This window comes from Chrysochloris asiatica, unplaced genomic scaffold (genome assembly GCF_000296735.1).
Source record: "Chrysochloris asiatica unplaced genomic scaffold, ChrAsi1.0 scaffold00038, whole genome shotgun sequence".
Lineage (NCBI taxonomy): Eukaryota > Metazoa > Chordata > Mammalia > Afrosoricida > Chrysochloridae > Chrysochloris > Chrysochloris asiatica.
Window position 1 is genome coordinate 17,384,639 of NW_006408556.1, and position 25,461 is coordinate 17,410,099.

General features: G+C 40.7%; 1 protein-coding gene across 1 annotated transcript in view; it reads left to right on the forward strand.

The window, feature by feature from the left end:
* Positions 1–25,461, forward strand: part of RUNX2 (runt-related transcription factor 2) — a 278,570-nt gene that overhangs the window by 112,596 nt on the left and 140,513 nt on the right. Inside the window, 2 exon segments of the mRNA XM_006860524.1 lie at positions 9,198–9,538; positions 19,115–19,271. Coding sequence (XP_006860586.1) covers positions 9,198–9,538; positions 19,115–19,271 — 498 coding nt within the window.

Consider the following 25,461-nt stretch of genomic DNA (forward strand, 5'->3'; position numbering starts at 1 on the left):
TGCACAAATCATCAGACAATCTCTTTGATATCTCATGCGAGTAAAGTTTTGCTAAAGATAATACAGAAACGACTACAATCATACATTGACAGAGAATTTCCAGAGGTTCAAGCCGGACTTAGAACTGGCCATGGAACAAGGGATATCATTGCTGATGTCTGATGGATCTTGGCTGAAAGCAGCGAATATCAGAAAGATGTTGACCTGTGCTTTATTGACTATGCAAAGGCTTTCAATTGTGTGGATCATGAAGCTATGGACAACATTGCAAAGTATAAGTATTCTGGAACACTGAATTGTGCTCATGAGGAATCTGTACCTGGACCAAAAAGCAGTTGTTCGAACAGAACATGGGAACACTGAATAGCTTAAAATTAAAAAAGGTGTGTGACAAGGTTGTACTCTTTCACCATACTTATTCAACCTGTATACGGAGCAAATAATCTGAGAAGCTGGGTTATCTGAAGAAAAACGTGGCATCAGGATTGGAGGAAGACTCATTAACAACCTGCGATATGCAGATGATACAACCTTGTTTGCTGAAAGTGAAGAGGACTTAAAACATTTACTGATGAAGATCAAAGAGCATAGCCTTTGGTATGGATTACATCTCAATGTAAAGAAAACAAAAATCCTCACCATTGGACAATAAACAACATTCTTATAAACAGAGAAAAGATTGAAAGTTGTCAATGACTTTATTCTTCTTGTATCAACTATCAACACTCATGGAAGCAGCAGTCAAGAAATCAAATGATGTATTGCATTAGGCAAATCTGCTGCACTAGACCTTTTGAAAGTGTTGAAGAGCAAAGATGTCAGCTTGAGGACTAAGGTGTGCCTGAGCCAAGCCATGATATTTTCAATAACCTCATATGCATGTGAAAGCTGGACAGTGAATAAGACCATAGAAGAATTGATGCTTTTGAGTTATGGTGTTGGAAGAGAATATTGAAAGTGCCATGGACTGCCAAAAGAACTAATAGATCCATTTTGGAAGAAGTGCAGCTAGAGTGCGCCTTGGAGGTCAAGATGGCCAAACTTTGTCTCTCATACTTAGACATATTGTCAGGAGGGACCAGTCACTGGAGAAGGATATCATGTTTGGTAAGGTGGAGGGTCAGAGAAAAAGAGGAAGACCTCTAACGAGATGGATTGGCCAAGTGGCAGCATTGATGGACTCAAGCGTGGCAATGGTAGTGAGGTTGGCCCAGGATCGGACAGTGTTTTGTTTTGTTGTGCATAAGGTCGCTATGGGTTGGTACTGACTTGATGGCACCTAACAACAACAACAAGATGTTTATCACAGACCTCTATAAACTTTTATATATAACATTCTACTGCATTTCACGGGGTCCTGGGTGGCACTGTAGGATAAGGCTGGACTGCTAACCACAAGGTTGGTTGTTCAAACCCACCAGCTGCTCCTCAAAAATCCTATATGGAATCACTATGAGTTGAATCCAACTTGATGGCACGTAACAACAATTGCATTTCAAAAGTTACTTCTGCCACCATAGTACAACTACCAATTTCATAGTATCTGATTTCAGAAAATTAGTTTTATATCTCCTACTTCTGGGCAATAAATGGAAACCTTTAAGAAATTGCACCAGTTTCTTCAGATAACTGGAGTGTCATTTTAGTAATTTGATATTTTAGGCAGACAAAAGTATATACCTCTTTAGTCCATACTATTTGGGAAGAGCAATTAGACAGGTGCTTCATAAATGTGGTTCTGAAAGGTAGCATGGTGAGTGTCAGCCTTTTTATTACAATACTGTATTCCTTTATAAGTGCTGAAAATGGCCCATGGGAAGCTAACTAGAACAAGAGAAGGTTTATGATGCTAAGCCCTGCACTGCAAACATTTCATCTCTAGTTACAGCCATGCAAATTATGATAGTTCCACTGACAATGGGGGGAAATTACTAAGCTTAAAACAAATCAGACAAAATTTAACTGTATAGAAACTAAAATGAAAAAATAGATCAGGAAGCTTTAGGATCATTGAAGTCATTACGCTGCCTTAAAAGAGTGTTTAACCAACCAGTTGCCATCAAGTAAATTCCAACTCATGGCAACCCTGTGTGTGTAGTGGAAAACTGAGTAGAACCGTGTTCCATAGGAAGTTTAATGGCTGAGTTTGGGGAAATAGGTCATCAGGGCTTTCCTCCAAGGCATCTGTGAATGGACTGGGACTACCAGACTTCAAGTTAGTAGCTGAGTACTTGTGTGTTTGCACCACTCAAGGACTCCTAAAAATGTTTATGGGATTTGTGAAGATTGTGTGTGTGTGTATATATATATATATATATAATCATTTGTGAAACAGTCTTACTACATGTTTTCTCATATTCCAATCACATCAAAGTTTCTTGATTCTTTCATCTATACAGCTAATGTTCTCCCACTATGTTGGAAGGGCAGTGGACGATGCTGGTATATAGAGATGTGTAAGGCAATTGTTCTTAAGGAGCCCATGAAAAGTATTAATGACTTATTCTTTTCTCTTTAATTTTGTACATACAAATCATTAAGGAGGAAAAAAATATTAGTCTTGTTGGTTGATATATAGGAATCAGTAAGTTAAATGATGCGTTTTTTTCCACTTTTAAAGAAATAACCTGGACCTCATACACACTCCACCAGCATCCTCTTTAAGGTTGTTAAGTGCCGTTGAGTTGGTTCCGACTCATAGTGACCCCATATGGGGTTTCTGAAGAGCTGCAGGTGGGTTTGAATTGATGACCTTGTGGTTCGTACATAGTCCAGGGCTGATCCTACAGTGCCACACCAGGAGTTCTCTTTAATATCCACTCCTAATTTGGCTCTGGTAGCATAGTGGTTACGAATCGGGCTGCGAACCTAAAGGTCAGCGGTTCGAAACTACCAGCAGCTCCGCGGGAGAAAGATGAGGCTTTCTACTCCCATAAGGATTTACACCCTCAGAAACCCTGTACAGGGTCGCTATGGGTCGGAACCGACTCGACGGCACTTAACAACAACAACAACAATTTGGTTATCTAGGGCTACTATCACAGAAAATACCACAACAATGTGTCTTAAACTAACAGACAAAATCAGGTGTGTTCAGAAGTGGAAGGACTGTAGAGGGCTTTAACAAACAGAAATATATTTTCTTACAATTTGTAGGAGACTACAAGTTTGAATTGAAGGCACTGGATCTAGGAGAACACTTTCTCTCTCTGTGGGATCTGGGGGAAGGCCCTGGTCTCTAGTTTTGTTTCCTGGTTACATGAAGATCTTCATGTTTCTCGGTCTTTATCTTCCCCATGTCTGTTTGCTTAAATTGCACCTCTTATATTTTGTAACTGATGGACTCAAGACACACCCTACACAAATCCTGCCTCATAAACACAGTGATCAACTCATTACCAAATGGGATTATAATCACAGGCAAAAAGATTAGGATTTACAATGCATATTTTTGTTGTTGTTAGGTGTCCTTGAGTCAGTTCCAACTCACAGTTAAGCTATGCACAGAATGAAGCACTACCCAGTCCTGCACCATCCACACAATTGTTACACTTGAGCCCATTGCCGCTGCCACATATTTTTAGGGGGGCACAATTTTTAGGGGGGCAACTAATTTCTCCTCTACTATTTGGCTATGCTCTTGCAACACTTTCACTTTAGTTTCAGACGGGAATCAGCAAATTTTTTTGCAAAGAAGCAGATAGTGAATATTTTAAACTTTGTGGGGCATACAGTTTTTGTCACAACGACACAAGTCTGCTGTTTTAGCACAAAGGCAATCACACAAATGAACATAGATGTAATATGATAAAGCTTCACTTATGGACACTGAAATCTGAATTTCACATTTTTTGTGTGTGTTCTGAAATATTTTCAACTATTTAAAAATGTGAAAACCATTCTTAGCTTGTGGTATGTACCAAAACAAGTGTCAGCACAGATTTGGACCATGGAGTATAGTTTGATAAGCTCTGGTCTAGTTGCAATGTTGCTTTTTCAGGTGCTGAGCTGTTATATCAACTGCCATGGAGTCAGTTTTGACTCACAGCAACCCTATGGGTTTCCTAGCAGTGGCTGGTGGGTTTGAACTACTGATCTTGTGGTTAGCAGTCAAATTCACTTAATCACAACCCAAAGGAAAACCCTGGAAAGATGGTTTTGCTAAGAGTTAAAACATCCCAAACTTTAGGCATCATCGACATAACCGTAATTTTTTATTGTACATCTGCAATGTTGTGCTGCTGAGTTAGCTGGTCCTTTGAAAGATATTTTTAAATTTTACAGTGACTTTTTCACTTTCCAGCATCAAAGAAGTATATATAAAACAATGTGTAGTGATAGCATTGGTTAGTTTTATTCCCAGTTTGTAGATTTGGCTCTTTGTGAAGGTAAATGGCTTACTCTTAATCTCACCCTTGTCTAGAGAGTCAGAATTGCCAGGTGTTGTTACTAAAGGACACGGTGGTGATGGTGGTAGTGTGCCGTGGAGTTGGTTCTGACTCATAGTGACCCTGCATAGGTTGCTGAGGCTGTAAATCTTAACGGAGCATAAAGCCTCCTCTTTCTCCCACAGAACCACTGGTCGTTTGGAACTGCTGACCTTGAGTTAAGCAGCCTGACTTGTAACCACTATCAGAGCACCTTGCATATAAAGGGAAATTGAGAGCGTATCTTTCAGATTAGTCATTTTTTTTCAGAAAAAATGTACTTTTTATGACATAACAACTGAAAAGATGAGTGCTTGTGAGGAAAAATCTGTTAGATAATTTGAGCATTTTGAGGTAGAAGAATCTAAGCCCAAGAGTGAGATCATGAAAACTTGCATAAAATGTTGTTACTAAGTACCATTGAGTTGGTTCCAACTCATAGTGACCCAGTTTAGGGTTTCTGAGGCTATAAATCTTTGCAGGAGCAGAAAGTCTCATTCTTCTCCTGAGGAGTGGCTAGTGGGCTTAAACCGCCAACTTTGTGGTTTATAGTCCAATGCTTATCCTATGGAGCCACTGGACTCCCCACATAAAATATATATAGATAAAATGTCATGGCTTTTTCCTCTGTGTCTACAATCACCAGGAGTGGTTCGGTTTGTTGTTGTTATGTGCCATGGAGTCGGTTCCAACTCATAGCGACCCTGGACAGGGTTTCTGAAGCTGTAAATCTTTACGGGAGCAGAAAGCCTCATCTTTCTCCAGTGGAACAGCTGGTAGTTTCGAACTGCTGACCTTGGGGTTCGCAGACCAATTCATAATCACTATGCTAAAATGTCATGGCTTTTTCCTCTGTGCCTACAATCACCAGGAGAGGTTTGGTTTAGGGTCTGTAAAATTTTTTCCTTCCTTTAAATGTAATACTTTTGAGCCAAGACATCATTGGTTCCAGGCTCAGACAGTTCCAGTAGAAAGTGTGAATGTTCAGCAAGAGAATATTTTTTGAAAGGAGTCTGAAAATCTGCCTTGCCAGATACCTGAAACTTTGTTAGGGTATTCAGTGGAAAATTTCATTTCCACATTATAAATAACTGTAGGATATTTTAAGGGATCCAAGAAGAGTAACATCCAAGAGCTGCTTATATTAGTTCTACTGAAATGTGAAATGGAGGAAGGATGCCGAGGAAGGCTATAAAATTGAATTACCGGATGCGATTAATTAAAATAAATAATCTCACCATTGATTAAGTTGCCCTGAAAACTCCCAGTCAATGCAACCATCCACTGAGGCCAGCATATTTTGCAATCTATCCCAATACTCTCGCTGCAGTATAAGTGAGACAAAGAAAGGGTAAAGACGCCACGGCGAAAAGGAGGGCAAAAATCATTACCAAGATGACCAAAATGCCTAATAGGTTTTTATTTAAAAAAAAAAAAAAAAAAGTCTTTCAGGTTACCCTTATTTGAATTATGTATTATTAGCATACTCAATATCTTCAAATTTCCTGGGAGCTCCCTGTTTTGTGGACTTCCTTGGGAGGTCAAGGACAACCCCAGAGGAGGCCACAGTGTTTGTTACAGAATGTATGTAAAAGCAGAAATGCTTCCTATAATTCCTCCCCACCTCTGCAGAACCCACGATTTAAAAAAAAACAAGACAAAGCAAAACAGAACGCTACCAGCGTGAGAAACAGTGGCATAATGTGGCTCCCCCGCCCCCCAAAAAAACCGCTGTCCCCTCGAAAGGTAAAATAAAACAAAAATCCGTGTGTGTGTGTGTTGGGTATCCTGTGTGTGGATGTGTGTCTAAGTGGCAGGGCAAAAGGAAAGGTTTTGTTTTTGTTTTTTAAAATGAGGATGCCTGGCTTCCCGTGCCTTGTCGGCCGCCTGCAGCTGAGGAAGCTAGATCCGAGTGCGCTCCCGACCGTGCCCGGGGTTAGAGCTCTCCCCTGTGACCAAAAAAAATAATTAAAAATCGCACGCGCGCCAGATGGCTCAGCTACTCGCTGCGCGTTCAAATTCGTGAGGATGAACTGGGTCTCGCACACCGGCGGCTCCCGGGCAGGGTGACGAATTTGCCAGGAGAAGAGGGTGTTGGGGAAGAGATATCACGGTGGGTGGTGAAGAATCTCTTCTCCGCGTCACTGAGGGTGGCCAAGGCCGGCGACCTAGTGGAGGCGAAAAGGTGGGAGTGGCGATGCAAAGAGGCTCTTTGGGGGGAATTTCGGGGAGAATTGGGAACGTAGAGAGAAGTGGAAAAAGGAAAGACAGACGAGGGAGACGTGGAGGAATGGAGACTAGGAAAGGTAAAAATAATGCCCCAAACAGGAAGAACAGGGCAGCATCCCCAGAGCTCCATCCTTTCCTTCGAGGTAGGGTACACTAATCCCAGTCCCTCCAGCCTTCTGGAAGCCCCCGTTTTCGGAGCATCACTCCCTATGGGCAAACCTGGTTTCCACAGAACGCAAACACAGTCCTTCAAGTTCATGTTTTATTTGAAGTCCCGACAGGCACCAGACAAACCTCTTCCGCGTCCCCTACTCCCTGGAAGTCCTTCTAGGCCCCTTCAAAGGCGCAGACCCAAGTGTGGGTTCAGCGAGTGGTAGCGAAGCTTTAAAAACCGACTGGGAGGGTCGTGGCAGGTTGCTAGCAGGGCAATGAAGGCGTTAGTGCAGGGCAATAAAATCACCTATTAATGAGTATGTAAATTGCTTTAAATAAGATGGGGCTGGTGAATGATGACCCAGCCATCTTTCTTGTATAACACTCCATTATAATTTTTCATTTATTTTATAAAATTACTTATTGTGTCAGATACACTATTAGCAATTTCAAGCTTTGGAAGGTTTAAACCAGTTTAACAAAAAGCATGGAACGTAGTAAAACCACCGCAGAAGGGGAAAGGCCCTGAGCCCCCTTCTTGGGAGTACAGTAGCCTCCAGCGGATTTCCCGGCTTCTGCGGGCGACACACATTGTTTTATTTGTTTTGAAGGCTGAGTTTGAGGCTGATCGGAGACACCCACGTGCTTCTGACTCTCATCAGCGTAATGATCGCCCTCGCCAGAGTCGTGTCTATATAAACCACAAAAACCTAATCATTAGAAATCCCAGCCTTCAAAAACCACATTTTAGGTAAAAACTGCCCTTTTTTTTTTCGCGCTCCTTCATCCTCTAGACCACAACTTTTTTGGGGATCCAAAGTCGCTTTTTGAACCCACATTGGGAAATAAATACATAAATAAACAGCCATTGAAGCATTCTGAATTTTTTTATTTACATTTTTTCCCCTCCCGGGAGCGGTGAGGAAGAAAGTGAAGACACTACCTTTGGATGCAGAATAGACTTCGTAAAGGATAGAAATTAATGGAAAACTGCTGGGTTTTACTCCGGTAAAGATTTTTGAAACTTATTTTAATACCAAGCTGACATTTCCCCAGTCCTTTAAAAAACTCATCCTTTTTCTCTAGCAATGGCATGTGTAACTATAGAAGAAGAAAAAGTGTCCACTCACCCACGTGAGTTTCTAAAAACGATTTGACAAGTGCTCCCCTATTTTTTGTACCCTTTATGACAAACAAAACAACTCAAAAAACAAAAACCCAAACTCTGTAAGGTTTCTCTCCCCCCCAACCCCCCTCCCAGCCGCTCCGGCAGAGGTGGGGGTGGGGTGCTATGGGGAGGGTAAAGAGTGCTGAGAAGTCAGCTCAAGAATTTCCCTTCCTCCTCTCCTGAAGTTACAGCGAAAAATAACGACAGTCAGATCAGCCTGCGGCTCTCTGGCGTCTCAGCTTCCGTCTCATCGGGCCGAGAGGGGACCCTTGTCTTGGAAGTGAGGGCAAAAGGACACAACCAGGCGCATTCCCCTCTAGACTGAGGCCGCCTGTCGGCTTCGGAAACTGCACTCAGCGTCCCGGGGGCTCCTTCTTGCGGCCGGCGGGCGGCGGCAGCTGCTGTAATTCGCAGACTCAAGATCCGCTGTCCCGAGATCCGCTGCCCGCGACTTACCTCCGGACAGACACCTTGAAGCGCTAGGGACCGGGGAGCCTTGCAAATAGCAGGAGGGAGTGGATGCGAGGAGGTGGTGGTGAGAGGGAGAAGAGTAGAAGCGAGAGGAAGGAGCTGAGTCGGCGAACCGGCTGGCAACAGCCGCCGGAGGAATCTGAGCGAGCAGCCTACGCCGGGCGAGTGGTGGCAGCGGCAAAGGAGGCGGAGGCGGCGGCGGCGGCGCTAGCGCTAGCGGGCGGTGGCGCGGACGCCTGCAGCTGGGCAGCTGCGCGCGGCGCGGCGGCAGAGGACAGCGCGCGGCTATGCGGGCTCCGGGGCTGCACTGCTGAACCCACGCCACTCTGCTGCCGAATTCGAACTGGGAGGGGGCGCCAGCGCACCCAAGAGACAGAGCCCCAGGGGACTTCACTCCTCGCGGCAAACTCAAGCCCCCAGCCTTCCCGGGCCAAACGCACCCCCGCGCCGGATCGCAGCTGCCACCCCGGGAGTTTCAAAGGCTCCGGCAAATATCTGCGCCTCCCGGGTCACCCTATCCGCCAACCCGACTGCTCCTCATCGCCACCGCTGGCCCATCAAACTCCGCCCGGCAGTCTGCTCCATCGAACTTGATCTCTCACCTCCTTAGCCCCATCACCTCCAGCCCCTTTCCCCCCGTCTCGCCTCCACCCCCCCAATTTCCTCCTCCTCGCCCCTCATTTCCACCCTCCTCCCCCTCCCCCGGCCACTTCGCTAACTTGTGGCTGTTGTGATGCGTATTCCCGTAGATCCGAGCACCAGCCGGCGCTTCAGCCCCCCCTCCAGCAGCCTGCAGCCCGGCAAGATGAGCGACGTGAGCCCGGTGGTGGCTGCGCAACAGCAGCAACAGCAACAACAACAACAACAGCAGCAGCAGCAGGAGACGGCGGCGGCGGCGGCGGCAGCGGCTGCGGCTGCGGCTGCGGCGGCGGCGGTGCCCCGGTTGCGGCCGCCGCACGACAACCGCACCATGGTAGAGATTATCGCCGACCACCCAGCTGAGCTTGTTCGCACCGACAGCCCCAACTTCCTGTGCTCTGTGCTGCCGTCCCACTGGCGCTGCAACAAGACGCTGCCCGTGGCCTTTAAGGTAAGCTGCGGCTGACCCCCGCCCCTGACCCTTTGCCGCGGGACCTGCTTGTTGGGCCGGGGCCTGAAGGACCTACAAAGCCTTTTGTTTTGGCAACACTGACCCGAGGCACCCCGGCTGACCCTATCTGTCCGGTTTCCCCGGCAGGCTGGAAGCGCATTCACCCTCAGCAGATCCTGCTTCCCTCTCCCACCTGTGTCCACAGCCACCCAGACCTTTAGCTCTTGGGGACCGAAAGTTACCTTTACCTGAACATCACCCCATAAGCCTCCCCGCTTCAGCTCTAACCCACTCCCCTGTGCCCCTCAGGTGCTCACTCTGCGCCATCACCCCGACTTGTCCCACCCCGCCCCTTTCCTCAGGGACCAGGATCCCGCACTCTTCCTCCACTCTCCCGCACCCGTTTCCGGACAGCCCGGCCGACCTCGCACTGCGGGCTGAGCGCGCTGCTTCATCCCGGGTCTGGTGCTGTCCCACCTACGTCCCATTCCTCCATTCCTCCGCTGATCCCTGCACCGCTTCTGGCCCCCTTAAGCCGCAGCGGCCCCGGTCCCTCCCAGGCTCGGGGTCCAGATTCGCGGGGGTCTGCGTCGAGAGTAACCGTCCGGGATGGGGCGCGGGTTTCCGGCGGCGGCGCTCGGGTCCTGCTATTAGTGCTCTCGAGGGTCCCGGGTAAAGCAGGGAACCAGGGGAGCGCGGAGAGATTGTAAGACCCGGGCATTTGCTCAATTTGCTGCACCGCGCCAGATCCCGTTACCGGCGAGGAAGGCGGGGCCGCCGCGCGCCCCGAGGTGGGGAGCACCGGGTCCCCGGCGCTGGACCCTCGAGGGCAGGGAGGCGCGGGCTAGGGGAGGGGGCGGGGGCTCGGGCCGCCTCTTCCCGCCGGAGTCCAGTTCTCCGCCTTGCCCCGCCTGGGAGGGTTTAGGAAAGCCTGGGAAACATCTTCTGTTCGCCCGACTTGAAAACTGAGGTGACATTTTGTAGATTTGCTTTATTATTACTATTTAAGTACTTAAATTCTAAAGGTCATCTTGCTCCTCCTTCTACTATCCAAAGATAGTTGGTGTCTCCAGGCGGTGGTGTGGGCGCGGAGGGTGTGACCCTTAGGGCCTGCGAGCTGCCGCCGCGCGCCCCTCGGCCTCCACAGTCACTCCAGCCCGTTAGTTTGAGGTCGGGTGTCAGTCGTGGAGTCGCTGGCAACAACTCGGCAGGTTGTAGGGTACGCCGCCTTCGCAGTAGCTTGAAGAATCTCCATAATTCGGTCCAGATTTCCCTGGGCAGCTATCGCCAGGGGGAGACGCGGAGCCCCCCGTGGCTAGGCGCGCAGTGGGTTGACGGGGAAATTGGTTACTGGGTTGTCTACACTCGCAGGACTAGACGCCAGGGATGGAGAGGGTGATTAGATCGAGGGAAAAGAGTACTAAAAAAAAAAAAAAAAAGACTCATGTAGCGGCCTTAGGAAGTTAAGGAGATGGGTGTGGGTCCCCTGGGCTCTCGGGTCTGTGGAGAACTGGGTAAGCAGGGCCTCGGGGAAGGCATAAAAAGGTATTTTGCCAGTTCCTCCATTGTGGACCCTAGGGCCAAACTCCCACGGACCACTGGCAGTACTCCGTTGTTGATCACACATCCCCCACCCCCACCCTACGCACCCATCCAGATTCTGTGAGTGGGTGGGGTGGAAAGAAAGAGGAGGCCAGGTCAATTAGAGCTGGTTATCTCCCTAGCTGTTATATCAGCACAGAAATCAGAGTGAATTGTTATGGAAAGGGGATGTTGCATTCTGGGGCAAGTTTCATTTTGCAGTTGGCTCAAGAAGTGCTTTTTTTTTTTTAACCGTCACATTTCTCTTTTTATATTTATAAACCAACCATTTTGTAGGTTGATGCTTTCTTCCTTGAAATATTAAAAGCTCAGAATAAGTTTAAAGAAAGTATAAGAGGTATCTTTTACAATGTTCATTGTCTAAGCGTCAAGACATTTCTAAATTAGCCTTACTTAAAAGATGAAAATTTGTTTTCCCCCAAACAAAACAAAACCTATCTGAACGAAAACAAAAGAATACAAATAATGATATTTTGTCTATACAATGCCACAAATCAGGTTACATAGGATTTTTAAAATACCATTTAGATACTTGTTTCTCTATGTAGCATTTTTTTCTTGCTAAATATGCTTAAGGCATAACTGTCTTCAACAATTCTCTTACACCTATGATTCTGAATTGATAATGAGCAAGAATATTTTGGCTGGAAAGGATATTATTTGGAGGGGGATGCATAGGATAGAAGTTCTCAAGTATTTTGGTAATTTTCTTCAAGTTTTCTCATTATCAGCTTGTTAAAATTATTTTGAAGATAGATTGATTTATTTACCATTAGCCATACTTACTGTGAATTACACAAAGTACATTTTTATTATTTTACTTTTACACCTAAATAAAACCATAGAGGACAAGTAGCCAGATTAAATAGAACATTTAAATTCATATTAACTGAATTAACTTAAAACTTGTACCTCCCTTGTCTCTACACCTGTGTTTAAAGGAAGTTAAGTAGTGGCTAAAAACTGGGATCCATTCATTATAAGCGTTTATCTTTCTGCTGAAAAAAAGTTGTATAGATATTTGGGTCATCCAGATTTTGACATTTACATTTGAATGTTGAAAAACAACCTCTCTTTACCTTACTTTCCATATACTAGCCTGAGAGCAGTAGACTTACTAGACTCTTAACAACATAATCAAATACATCTGTAATAAAGACATGATATAAAAAAGTCTCAGTTTTAAAAGTGGTGACAATAATTTGGCTACCGTATTTAGAGCTACTGATAAGATAAATTTTAGTGCTGTTGAGTAGATAGCAGACAGGTAAATATATTCTAAAACACATAAAAACCCAGCATACAGACCTTAAATATTGAGAAGTCTGCCATTAAATTCAGTACAATAGCTATTTACTGAACTCATATTTTATGTCTGTGACACAGCTGGGAGCTATCGAGTTCAGAAATAGATTCATTAGATGGTGTGTTTTGATATATTACTTTAAGATAGTGCTTCAAAATGATATCGACAAGCTATTAATATATCAGTATTTGTTTAGTTCTTGTTTTGGGATTGTACAAAAATACTTATTTCATTTATACTGATTTTACTTGCATTATACTGATGTAAAAATGCAAAAAACCCCACAAAACTGGTATACTTTTGAGAGATGCAAAGTTGTGTATTAGCATTGTATTTTTAACAAAGGTCTTCTGCAGTTTTGAAATATTCAGCTCCCCCAGGTGTCAAGGAAATGGAAATAGATATTTTTAGCATTTCTTTCAGGTGCATTTCACTGAAAGCTTAAAATAGTTAAGATATACTATTAGAGGACCCCATACCCTTCTGTCTTAGATAATTCATCCAATAGTGCCCTTATAGTTAGGAGTCTGTCAGCATTTCCACTGTGAAGCCTAGTGTCCAGGGTTTATAACTCGGTTGCTTGAAATAGCTGTAGCTGAAACACTATGAGAAATTTCAAGTCCAGATGTATGCTTTAAAACTAAAAGCAGTGCAAACTTATTGTGCTGAATTAAGTCAAAGAACACTGGACTATATATGTGCACCAGCATTATATATATATATATATATATATATATATATATATATGTATATGAAAAACTTTCTGAGGAGATTTGGTGGTACAGTGGTTAAGCTCTTCCTGAAAGGTGGGTTTGAACCCACCAGCTGCTCCAAGGGAGAAAGGTATGGCATTCTGCTTCCTTAAAGATTTCCAGCTTTGGAAACTTATGAGGCAGTTCTGTTCTGTCCTATAGACTTGACAGCAATGGGTTTGAATGGTATTTTCAAATTGAACATAATATGAATTTTTATGCAAATTTAAGCACATTGAATGGATTTTGAGTTGTATAAAGACAAGTTTTTGTGTTCTGCCTTTAAATGCAATAAAATTATTATAAATTAAAAATGGGAAGATTGAGTAAGGTTATCTGAACACATAAATTTAGATGGCGAATAAATATTTTAAAAATATTTAGAAAACATATTTGAAAATAACTACAGTACATAACTTTCATTATTTTTTTTGTCGTCATTGGTGTTTGTATCCTTTCAAAACTCTAGACAAAATTCTAGATTGTGAGATAATCTAAATGACCTTTCCTAATTGAAATAAATAACCATTAAAATTTCTTTTACATTTTTAAAGAAACTATAGAATGATACATTATATTGAATTAATTTTTTCTGTAATTCTATTGGATTTCCTTAAATTTGGGGTTGAATTCTAAAACTTAGCTATAACATTTGTTGGAATTTATTATTACAGCTTATCAATTTAAAGTTATTTCAAAATTATTATAATAGAGTAAAATGTTTGTGTTTTACAATTACTGTCTCACCTTACTTTTTAATACAAAGAAAGATTTGTTCAGATTATATCTTGAAAATTAATTGTGTTTCAATTGTACTATAAGTACAATGTGCCAAATGACATTGGCCTGCAAGAGTAATTGATTAGTTAAGACTAGAGTTGTGTCCATGGAAACGCCACAGGCAATTTTAGCTTTCATACTTTGAGACCACAAAACAGTTTTAAGGGTCTGAGCTAATTCTCCATTGTTTCTCGTTTAGAGTAATTCACAGTTACAGTCATAAGGGGTCTCATACAAAATTTCAGTAGTGTTTCCAAAGTTAAATGTCCTCATAGTTTATTTTGTACAAACTATATTTCATGTGACCCAAATGCTAGTTACAGTGAGGTATACTGAAGAAAAAGAACTTCTTTTTCTATTCTGAGGTGTCAGGAGAGGAAATTACTACCCTCTTTCCCACGACCAGTCTTTAATTTGTGCATTTTATATTTTAAAAACACAAATTTAATTGTTAAGGTTTCATTACAGATTATTTTATGCGAAACAGTACTTTTGTATTGAATAATATAGACGCATATTTGAACCATGCTTACTCCTAACTAGTTAAACAATTTTTTGACTACCCCATAAAATGTTTTTCCATTGCTTGGGCTTGGTACAGATGAAATGTATAAAACAATTCTTGATTCTTTTGGTTTACTTTTAGATAAACCCAGATGAGACTCTCTAAGGGGAAATTTTTAGCACTTTTTTATTTTTCTTTTTCACTACAAAAAAAGATTTACTTCTTTCAAAAAAAAACAAAAACATAAAAACCCCTCAAACATATTATTACACTTTATATTGATATAAAGTCATTTGACTTTATAAAGTCATTTGACAATACCCCCCAACCCACTTCTTTTTTATTTTCCTCAGAAAAACATTGGGCAGTCTGGTCTGAATACTAGAAAAAAACCACAATGTACCTAGCCATTAAAATCGAGTTCAGCCATGACAGGAAAGACTCTCATGACATGGTGTTAGTTAGCTACCAACCCTCCCACCCCTGCCTCCAGGCCACGTTCTAAGCCTCATAGAAGATCCATACAATTTGTGATTATCTATTTGTTTTGTTATTAAATGTAATACGTAAAACATACCAATGTTTAATATGGTCATTATTATACTGCTTAAGCAAAGTAAAATGAATTTATGTATTTTACTCTTAGGGAATCTTTTCTTTCATATTTTCCCATATTGAACCAATTTTCCTTTTCTTCTCACTAAAAAAAGTCCATTATGTTAAAAATATGCAGTAAAATAATAATGTCCCAGAGCTCTTGAAAACTTTTATAATGGGATAGATTTCTTTCTTTCTTTATTTATTTTCTGAAATCTAGCCAGACTAGAGTGAAACCTAGCAGCCAGCCTATATCTCTCAACACCCCCAAGAACATCTCAGGACATGAAGTGAAGTATTACATATTAAATTGAAACCTTTATGGATGCTCATAAGTAAAAGTCTATGTTTAACACATATCACACTTTGAGCTGAACAAACACCATGCTCCTACCAAAAGTATGTCTTTAAACTCTTTATTTATATGCTGTTAGTGTAGTTGAGTCAGTTCTAACTCATAGCAACCCTATATAGGGTTTCCAAAGAGGGGCTGGTGAGTTTGAACTGCTGAACCTTGTGTTTCAAATTGACCTTGCGGTCCAGTGCTTTATCTTACAGCGCTACACCAGGATTCCTTTTATTTATATAGTGTCTTTTAAATAGTTTGGACTTTTTCTTTATAAAAATTATTTCTAATGTAAAACTGTAGTTCCTGAAGATGAAGTTACTTATGTGAGATTTTAACAGATATGTAATAAAGATGGGTGGGTGGGTGGGTGGGTAGAATGGGCCTTTTAATTTTTAGTGCTTTTATTCCCTTCAAAACAGTGCAAAGTTTCTTCTGTTTTCATTCATATGCTTATTGGTTGCATATTTCGTTTGACATAGAAAGCCACACAGCAGGTGTTAAAACACAATATGCTGAGTGTACAAAATGTCAAAGATTCAGAGGAATACTGGCAAACGTAGTTAGTTATTTCAGCATTTCCAAATGTTCACATTTTTGGCATTGTAAAGTTGAAATACTGTACTGAAAAGCACATTGCCTGCATTAGATGTACCCCTAACCTACTGCTGTTGAGTTGAATTCCAGCTCATAGGGACCCTGTAAGACAGAGAAGAACTACTCCATCATACTCCATATTCCATGTGAATCTTTATGGAAACAAACCACCACATCTTTCTCTTGAGTGGCTGGTGGGTTCCACCCAGTGACCTTTTAGTTAACCAACTGAGGACTTAACCACTGTATGTAACCAATAAGCATATGAATGAAGACAGAAGAAAATATGCACTGTTTGTTGTTGTTAAGTGCCCTTGAGATGGTTCACACCCATAGCGACCCTGTGTAGGGTTTCCGTGGAGCAGTTGGTGAAGTTGAACCGCCGACCTTGCAATTGGCATTGTAGTCTGGCTCACTAACCTACAATACCACATCAGGACTCATGCACTGTTTAGAAGGGAGTAAACGCACTAAAATTTAAAACACCCATTTTTCGTCCATCTTTATTACATATCTACTAAGATATCACACAAGTAACTCCATCTCCAGGAACCACAGGGCTTCTTATTAGGATTATATTCCATGCCCATTTGAGACACGAGTTCAAGAATGCTAAGTTATGGGACGCTTAGGAGTAAGTTTTGTTCTCAAGGGTTTGCCCTTGATCTGGGAGCCTTCTCAGATAGAATAGAATAATTATATCCTGGTGAAGGATGCCATTGTCATTGTTAAGTGCTGTGGAATCAGTTTCAAATTATAGCGATCTTGTTTTCAAGGAGCAGCCGGTGGGTTTGATACACTGACCTTGTGGTTAGCAACCCAATGCTTATCCAACAGTGCAACACCAGGACTCCAGTTAAAGACTAGTTGGCGTTCCTTCTCTAATGGGAAAAGTTAATCAGAAAAGCAGTTTGAAACATCACTGCTAGTGAGGGATGCTTATGCAACTATAACTAGTTATCTATCTCTCTGAGCATCTTAACTGGTAGTCCCAGAGTGCTAGCTGTGGGAAGTGGCATGCTTTTATTTATTTATTTATTTATTTATTAAAAATCAAGCACTGTGGGTAGGCCCTGTTTTGGAAGCTGGAGATAGAGTGACAAAGACAAATGAAGGCACTTCACTCTTGGATTTCCTAATCTAATCTAATCTAATCTAATCTAACGTGAACTCCTAAGAGGGAGTCCCTCAGTCTTGGGTTAGTATATTAAGAGGAATATGTATGGGTTAGTATATTAAGAGGAATATGTAGCTCATTAGTGAATGGGGGCTTCAAAATGTGGAAAAATTGCATTAACTTTCAATTCTATTTTTCCGTAAACTTTTTGGAGCCCCTCATATATGTATATTAAAATGAGCATACTGTGGAAAGTGGGTACTAGATTAATTTAAGGAACGCTTTATGATACTGGATTGAATAACAAAGTTCTAGAGGAAGGAATGAAACTCAGAAATGGCTTAAGAGAAAAGTAAGGGTGAAAAAAAAAAAAATAATATATATATATTGATGAGTTTTTTGCTTGCTTGTACTCCTGGCTAGAACAGAGGCTGTAGTAGAGGGGTGTTAAATAGGGTTTACAGATGAGAGAATTTCTGCCCTTAAGTATAGTGTTTTTGTGAGCCATTGAAGTGATTCTGATTCACGGTGACCGGATATGACAGTAAAACTCCCCACTAGGGCTTCCTAGTATGGGAGCAAATCTCCAGGTCTTTCCTCCCAGGGGCCTTCTGGTGGATTCTAACCGTAGACCTTTCAGTTAGCACCTGAGTGCTTCACCATGATACCACCAGGGCTCCTTGAAGTTTAGTTATTTTGTCTGTTTTTTTGTTTTTTTAAATCACAGTTTGTTTTAATGAGAATGTACAAAATTCATTGGGCGCATGGGACTAAATGCTTAGGTTTGCTTTATAGAGGTCTTGTCAGAGAAGGGGGCAGCACTAGCCAGAAATACATTCAAATACACAGAAATGTGATGGTCACAGAGTAGTGGGTTACTATAGCTAGAGCCAGTGTTTAGCTATTGTGAGGGCGTCTGGAAGTTGACTAAGAAAGAGATGGAAATAATCTAAATACATGATCAGGAAATGAGTTGAAAAAGGGTTGTTACCAAGGATCTTGATAATGGACTAAGAACAGTATGCTTTCTGTATGATCGTGAAGGATATTCACTAACATTCCCTTACTACACTCCTTGTTGATCAGAACACACATTTACAAGTTAGCTGATTCAATTTACAACTGTGATCCCTAACCTTGGAATAGTGAAAAATGGTTATTATCCTCATAGGCTAATTAATCTGGATTTTTACTTGACTAAATTAATCTCCTTCAGACTAATTGTTGATGAGTAAAGAAGCAAAGGTGTAATTTTAAGATGGTACATGAGACAGATAGAAATGTGATTAAAGGCATATACTTTTTGTCTATATCACTCATTGATCATTTTCAGTCATATATTTACATGTATAATTACCTTCCTAATGGTGTTGGACATCCCACTGGTTCCACTGCAGGATGGGCAGTCAGTAAATCTTTGTAATGTGATTATAGCTGAATATCTAGCTCAGAGTAAGGAGCTAGAACATAGTTCTGGATTCTATCCTGTGTCTGGGACTCCATGTTGTTAGAAACTGCAAAGTTCCCCTACAAGTCTTCTCCCATTGAGTTTACCAGACTTTCTATTTCTAGTCTTCATCCTGTGATCTGAATGAGACTATATCTTGGGGCTCTCCAGACTGCAGACAAATGATGCCTTAATATGAACGGTGCAATTGACAGCTTTCCTTCTGAAGCCTAATTCCTATGGACAACTGAACATGGGAATGCAATAAAAATGTACATGTATTCTGTGAAGAATCCAACAACAAAAGAAGGGAACTTTTGCTTGCCTTTGAAATGGGTGGACTCTGAAACATTGGTCTGTTTGAAGTGACATCTTAACCCGTAAGCAGATGCTTCATTTCAGTCTGCCATTACTGGACTGAAGCACTAAGTCCTGATAAGACACGTCATTTATTTTGAGACTATAGTCTAAGTTTTTAAGAGTCTCTGATGTGCCATCATTGCTGCTGTGTTTCCTGTCTTATGTAGGTGGTAGCCCTCGGAGAAGTGCCAGATGGGACTGTGGTTACTGTCATGGCGGGTAACGATGAAAATTATTCTGCTGAGCTTCGAAATGCCTCTGCTGTCATGAAAAACCAAGTAGCAAGGTTCAACGATCTGAGATTTGTGGGACGAAGTGGACGAGGTAGGTCTCTGAGTTTTAATATTGATGAATAAACACATTAGGATTCTCTGAGGGCACTGTACATTAGTTTTACATACAAAGCCAGCACCTTCTTTTACTGAGTAGAATGACTGGAGTTTTTATTTATTTAAATATGTTCAGATGAAAGTTGAGCATGTCTATGAGTATTAAAGCCTTTTTTCATTTATTTTATAATACTGACCATTCCAACAGGATTTTCAGGAGAGCTAATTCCAAATTTCACTGGATGTGAGCATGTGAGAGGGCTTCAAAAAGTTCATGGGAAAATTCCATTATCTTTTAAATCCATTTTTCCATGAACCTTTTGAAGCCCCTCATCTGAGGTAGAGAAGCAGAGCAGTTCTGAATTATATATAGTGGAACAATGGTAAATTGAGTGGCAAAGGGGAAAGAAATACAAATGCATTGGATCAGTTTCCTGATAGTATCAATTTGTTCTAAGTTATTGTAAAAACAGCTAGCATAATGTTATTCACTTACCACAGATGTTACCTCTATGATTTAGTTTATTTTCATAAGAATCTATTAAAATGTCATTGTTTTTATAGAGGTTTTTTTGTTTGCATAAATGAATGATATGTTATATTAGAATGACTACATCAGTTGCCTGGACAGATGACTGATAGGACTTTTAAGTGTTTCCACACAATTTAAGGTTTCCACCATTTGAATTCATATTCATGTATTTAGGAATCCTTAAAAGGATCATAAAATAGAAAATATTTCCTTTTAGGGTTTTCACAGCTGCTTCATCCATGGGGCTTTTTATAAAGTCTCTAAGGAAATCAACATTTCAGTTTTTATTTACTTATCGTACAGTTTTTATTTACTTTTAATAGTCATGCACCTACTAGAAGTATTATATTAATTTATTTATTGAATCTATTATTTTCATTTTAAGTAGTTCTCTAAGAAGAGACAATAAGACTACTGTGGCATACAGTCTTAAAGCCCTATGGAATCACTACAACCCAGGTTTGAATCAGGAAATGAGAAGCACTAGTTTTTAAAACTGGTCCAATAATTGCTCTTAGTTTGGATCAGATGTCAAATTATTACCATTGTAAAAACCTGATAAGGGAAATTCAAGCAAGGCTGTTTCCGATGAGTAGTTTTAGTTTACTTTCTAGGAACAGGGCCAAGAAGTTGTACTTTTTAACTTAAAAAAAAAAAAAATGATGCATGCTAATGAGATACTGCTACTGAAAGGTAGTTTGAAATAACATGAGGCCAGAGTCTCTGGTAAAATTATCTCTGAATCAAGTTCACTTTACTTTCATTATAAGAAAATACACACACACATCTATCTTACTATTCACTAATTAGGTTTTAAATATGTGTGTGTGTGTGTTCATTCTTTTTTTTCTCAGCCATTGATGGTGGGGTACAGTACAATGAAGTTTTCTTCCCTTTATTGTAAGAATAAAAAGAAAATCTGAACATAATGATTTATCTGTTGCTCTGAATTCCACGTAGCTTCTTCTGATTATTTTTGACTAGAGTAATGAATGTCAGTATTTAGGGGATTGGGTGTTATACTCTACAGATTCTAGCTAGTGTTTTCATTTACCTTGCTTTGTATTATATAGATGCTGCATCCATTTTCTCTGATCAATTTGAGTAGAAACTATGGCAAAGTGATAGTGTACTTTGTAAACCCTCAACATATTTATTTAAGAAACTTCAAAGAGAAACAAAGGGTGTGCACTGTTTTACTATATTGGCTTTCTGAGTTTTGGCTGGTTTCCCAAATAGCAATTTTTATATTTAAAAAAAAAAAAAAAGACAGACTTAACTGCTTGCAGACTTTTCACGCATGGAAGATGAAGAAAGCTTCTTTTGATGAAGTGTAATTATGTCCAAACAGAGCTGACCCCCTCCCCCTATATTTCTTATGATCTTAACTGAAGAAAGTAGGGTTTTTCCTTTGAAGCAGCTGGGACTTGGTGGAGGATCTGAAATGCTACAGTCTGCTGCCAGAGGCAGGATGGAGAAATTGGTCCAGACTTGTCTTCGAGACTTAGATTGGGGGGTGGGGGTGTGTGTGAGGAGGGGGTAGAGGATAGCGGGTGGAAAGAGAAAGAAAAATTGATTTGTCACTAATGATAGATTTTTATATCACTAATTTAACATTGTACATGGAAATAATAAGATCAAGCTAAAATGAAGAGGAAAGAAGGACAGAGAAAATTGATAAGACATATCCCTCTGAAAAAAATGGGTCAGTTTTTCCGTGGCAGGAAGTCCTTTAACCTGCCTGTGTACCTGACCTGTTTAAAACAGACTCTTTCCAGCTTCCTCTTTATTTTCACACTTCTATATTTCTCTTCAGTTTTTAAGTCTGGATCAACACACTGCTACCACTCTAGTTTTTTTCCTTCTATTTTGGTAGCATTAAAAAAAAAAAAAAGCCAAGTTCCACAAATATACATTTTCCCCTTCCCTGCTGGTTGAACTTCAAACGCTCAGAAATTGAATGTTGTTGTTGTTAAGTGCCATTGAGTCAATTCCGACTCATAGCAACCTTGTATAGGGTTTCCGAGGCACAGCTGGTGAATTTGAACCGCTTACTTTGTGGTTCACAATCCAGTGCTGATCCTACAGTGCTACACTAGTCTTAGATTAAGGTTGTTTGAATTGCAAGGTCGACGGTTCAAACTCACCAGTCACTCCTTGGAAACCCTATACAGGGTCGCTATGAATCAGTTCTGACTTAGCAGCACTTCCCAACAACAATAGATTTATAAAGGAGTCACATGACTGCTTGCTTTGGTTTTATGAATCATTTAATGAATACAACTTTTGAAATGCTTTGGAATAAAGAGAGCAACAGTGACATTTATATTAAGAGTGACATAGTTTTAAATAGTCTTTTCCATTTTCTTCTTTATGTTTTTCAACAGAGTGTTTACAATTACTTTGGTACATAAGTTTTCTTGGTATGCTTTCTTCTTTTCACATCATATGCTACTTTTTATTTCTTCTAAATTTTATTTATTTTGTTGTTGTTGAAAATATACACAGCACAACACACACTAATTCAAGCTTTTACACACACCGTTTAGTGGCACTGATTACATTATTTGAGGTATGCAAGCACTCTCTACCTCTCTTTCTGAGTTGTTCTTCTCTCATTAACATAAACTCATGGCTCACTGAAGTTCCTATCTAATCTTTCAAATTTCTGCTGTCAATTTGATCCCATGTAGATAGCTCTTTAAAAAGTGTAATTCTCAAGGCAGACATTGTTTATTGGTTATGTGAAACTATTCAGGGTTAGATGACTTCAGGGGATATTTTTGGTTTAAGGTTTAATGATTTTTTCAGGGGCTCATCCACCTTCCATGTCTCCAGAAAGTCTAGAGTCCATGAGATTTTAAAATTCTGTTCTACATTTCCCCCCTTTTGATCCCGATTCTACACATGCTACTGTTAACTTAACATGTAGCTCTAAGTACCTACAGTATTTGAGCATGCACTTTGGTCAATTTAGGATACATTTCCTGTTTACCTCTCCTGTCTCTTCCTAGCAATCTCCGGGGATATGATTGGAGCGGTCTATTAATGACAGTTCCCCATATTTATATTACAAAATATATGACTTGAGTACATCCTGCAGAACTAGTTCCTAGATGAAGCCATTGATGATACACTTAACTAGAGAGTGCTAGTGCCCTAAGTAAGAGCCTGCATTTTTATAGTCAAGACCCTGTGTTTTTATCACTTACGAAAATTGATGAAAAATGGGATTTCAAACACATTTGTTTTTTAGTTTCAGGAAACTGTGAATACCCATGTAAAACATTTGACTTAGGAAGTACATTATTATAAGAAGGTGGAGAAATAATCACCAAGCTATATGATAGTTTCAGGATTACATATGGGATTCTTCAGAAGGGGCAAAAAGAAGAAAGAAACTTGGATTTTTGTTTTCTTTGTTGAAATATATCTTGATTTTTTGAAAACTGAATGCGTAAATACTTGTTTGCACCTTAAAAAAACACCTTTAAAAAATATTCTTTACAGAAAAATTGGTTCTGCTTTGAATATTTGAATGATTTATATCTGAAAGGTGAATAAATAATATGTGGCAGTTGTTCCTACATGAGGTGTTTCCTTGAACATGAAGGAAGTTTAGATTACATTAAGCATTCTAGTTAAATTGTAAAATTTTTAAATGGAAATATCCCAGAGCAAGTTCAGAAAAGTTCATGGTCAAGTTTTGGAGATTATTTTCAGACACTTAGGATATAAGTAGAGAGGACAGTGGAGGTCCCAGCAGTAGAATTCTTGCCTTCTCCTTGGAAACCTTATATAGTGTCTCTGTGAGTCAAAATTGACTTACCAGCACTTAACAACAAATATGGGAGACCCAGGTTCAGTTCCCAGCCCATGTACTTTGAGCATAGTCACCACTTGTCTGCCAGTTTATGGGTTGCTAGAGCGTCTGCTGTTACACTGTAGGATAAGCACTGGATTGCTGACCACAAAATCAGTGATTCACACACACTAGTATGTCCACGGAAACCCCACAGACGGTTGCTATGGTTGGAACCCACTTGAAGGCATTTAGCAACAACAAATGCTAAATAGATTTCACTGGAGCTCCCAGACTAAGACAGACTAGAAAGGAAGACCTGGCAATCTGTTTCTGAAAAATCCTGTGTTTCCCAACACAGTTGAATGCATGAATCCTTGAATCCATGTCACATCCAATATTGCTGTTGTTGTTAAGTGCTGTTGAGTCAGTTCCGACCCATAGTGACCCTGTATAGGATTTTCAAGGAGCAGCTGGTGAGCTTGAACCGCTGACCTTGCAGTTCAAATGGCTTTGCAGTCTGGCGCATTAACCCACAGCGCCACACCAGGACTCCCACATCCAATATACTACAGATGAAATATGATACAGTAATGACACTTTAAAAATAGATGCTTTCATTATCCTGGCCAAAATATGACATTTATTTATTTAAATTTACTGTTTCTTGGGGTCATAGAGCTGATGGGGACACATTAGATATAAATTACCTATGAATTTAAAAATGGAGTCCTGGTGTGACACTGTAGGATAAGCACTGGACTACTAATTTCAACAGGAGCTCTGGAAGCGTAGTGGTTACGAATCGGGCTGCGAACCGTAAGGTCAGCGGTTTGAAACTACCAGTCGCTCCGCGGGAGAAAGATGAGGCTTTCTACTCCTGTAAGGATTTACACCCTCGGAAACCCTGTACAGGGTCGCTATGGGTCGGAACCGACTCGAAGGCACTTAACAACAACAACAAACTAATTTCAAGGTCAGCAGTTCAAACTGTTTCTGCTCCTTGGAAATCCTATACTGGGTCACTATGATTTGGAGCAAATTGGAAGAATCAAAAAAAAAAAAAAAAAAAGGAACATTAATTTTAGGGTGTAAATCCTAGGTCCAGTCCTGGTGTCAGTACTGGACTAGATTGGTACTTTAAACCCACCAGTTGTTCCTTGGAACCCCTATAGAGGCGCACTATGAGTTGGAACTAACTTGATGACATATAACATATAGAGTGATCTCTGGTAAATTACTGAGTCTTTCAGGCTTTCGCCTTCCTCATTTGTAAAATGATGGAAGTAGGGAGAGCTGGTGATAAACCTATTGTTGTTGTAAGTGCTATCGAGTTGGTTCCAACCCATAGCAATCCTGTATAGGGTTTCCAAGGAGCAGCTGGTGAGTTTGTACTGCCGACCTTGCAGGTCAAACCCACCTTACAGTCTAATGCTTCTTCTATAGCGCCACATCAGGACTCCGGTAAACCTATGGAGAGAAGTAAATGAGATAATACATAGGAAGTGGCTTTCACTTAATAGGTTTTTAATCAGTGTTCATCTTGCCCTACTCCTATCTTTTCTTTCTCTCTTTTTTATTCTCTTGGCCATGGGAAAGGATAGCCAACGAGACTTAAAACTACATATACTCAGTAACAAATGATGTGTGTCTTTAACAGATTTTAGGAACTTCCATGGTCTGGGTTGAAAAGAAAACCCATTCACTAGACTTGACATCCAAAGACCTGTTCTACATTAAGTTTTGTATATAACCTGTTCCATATTAAACTTTGAAAAGATTGCATTAAACATTGTATTGCTACATTCTTAAGATTTGTGTTTTGATTTAATACTCTCGGCTTTCAGTAAG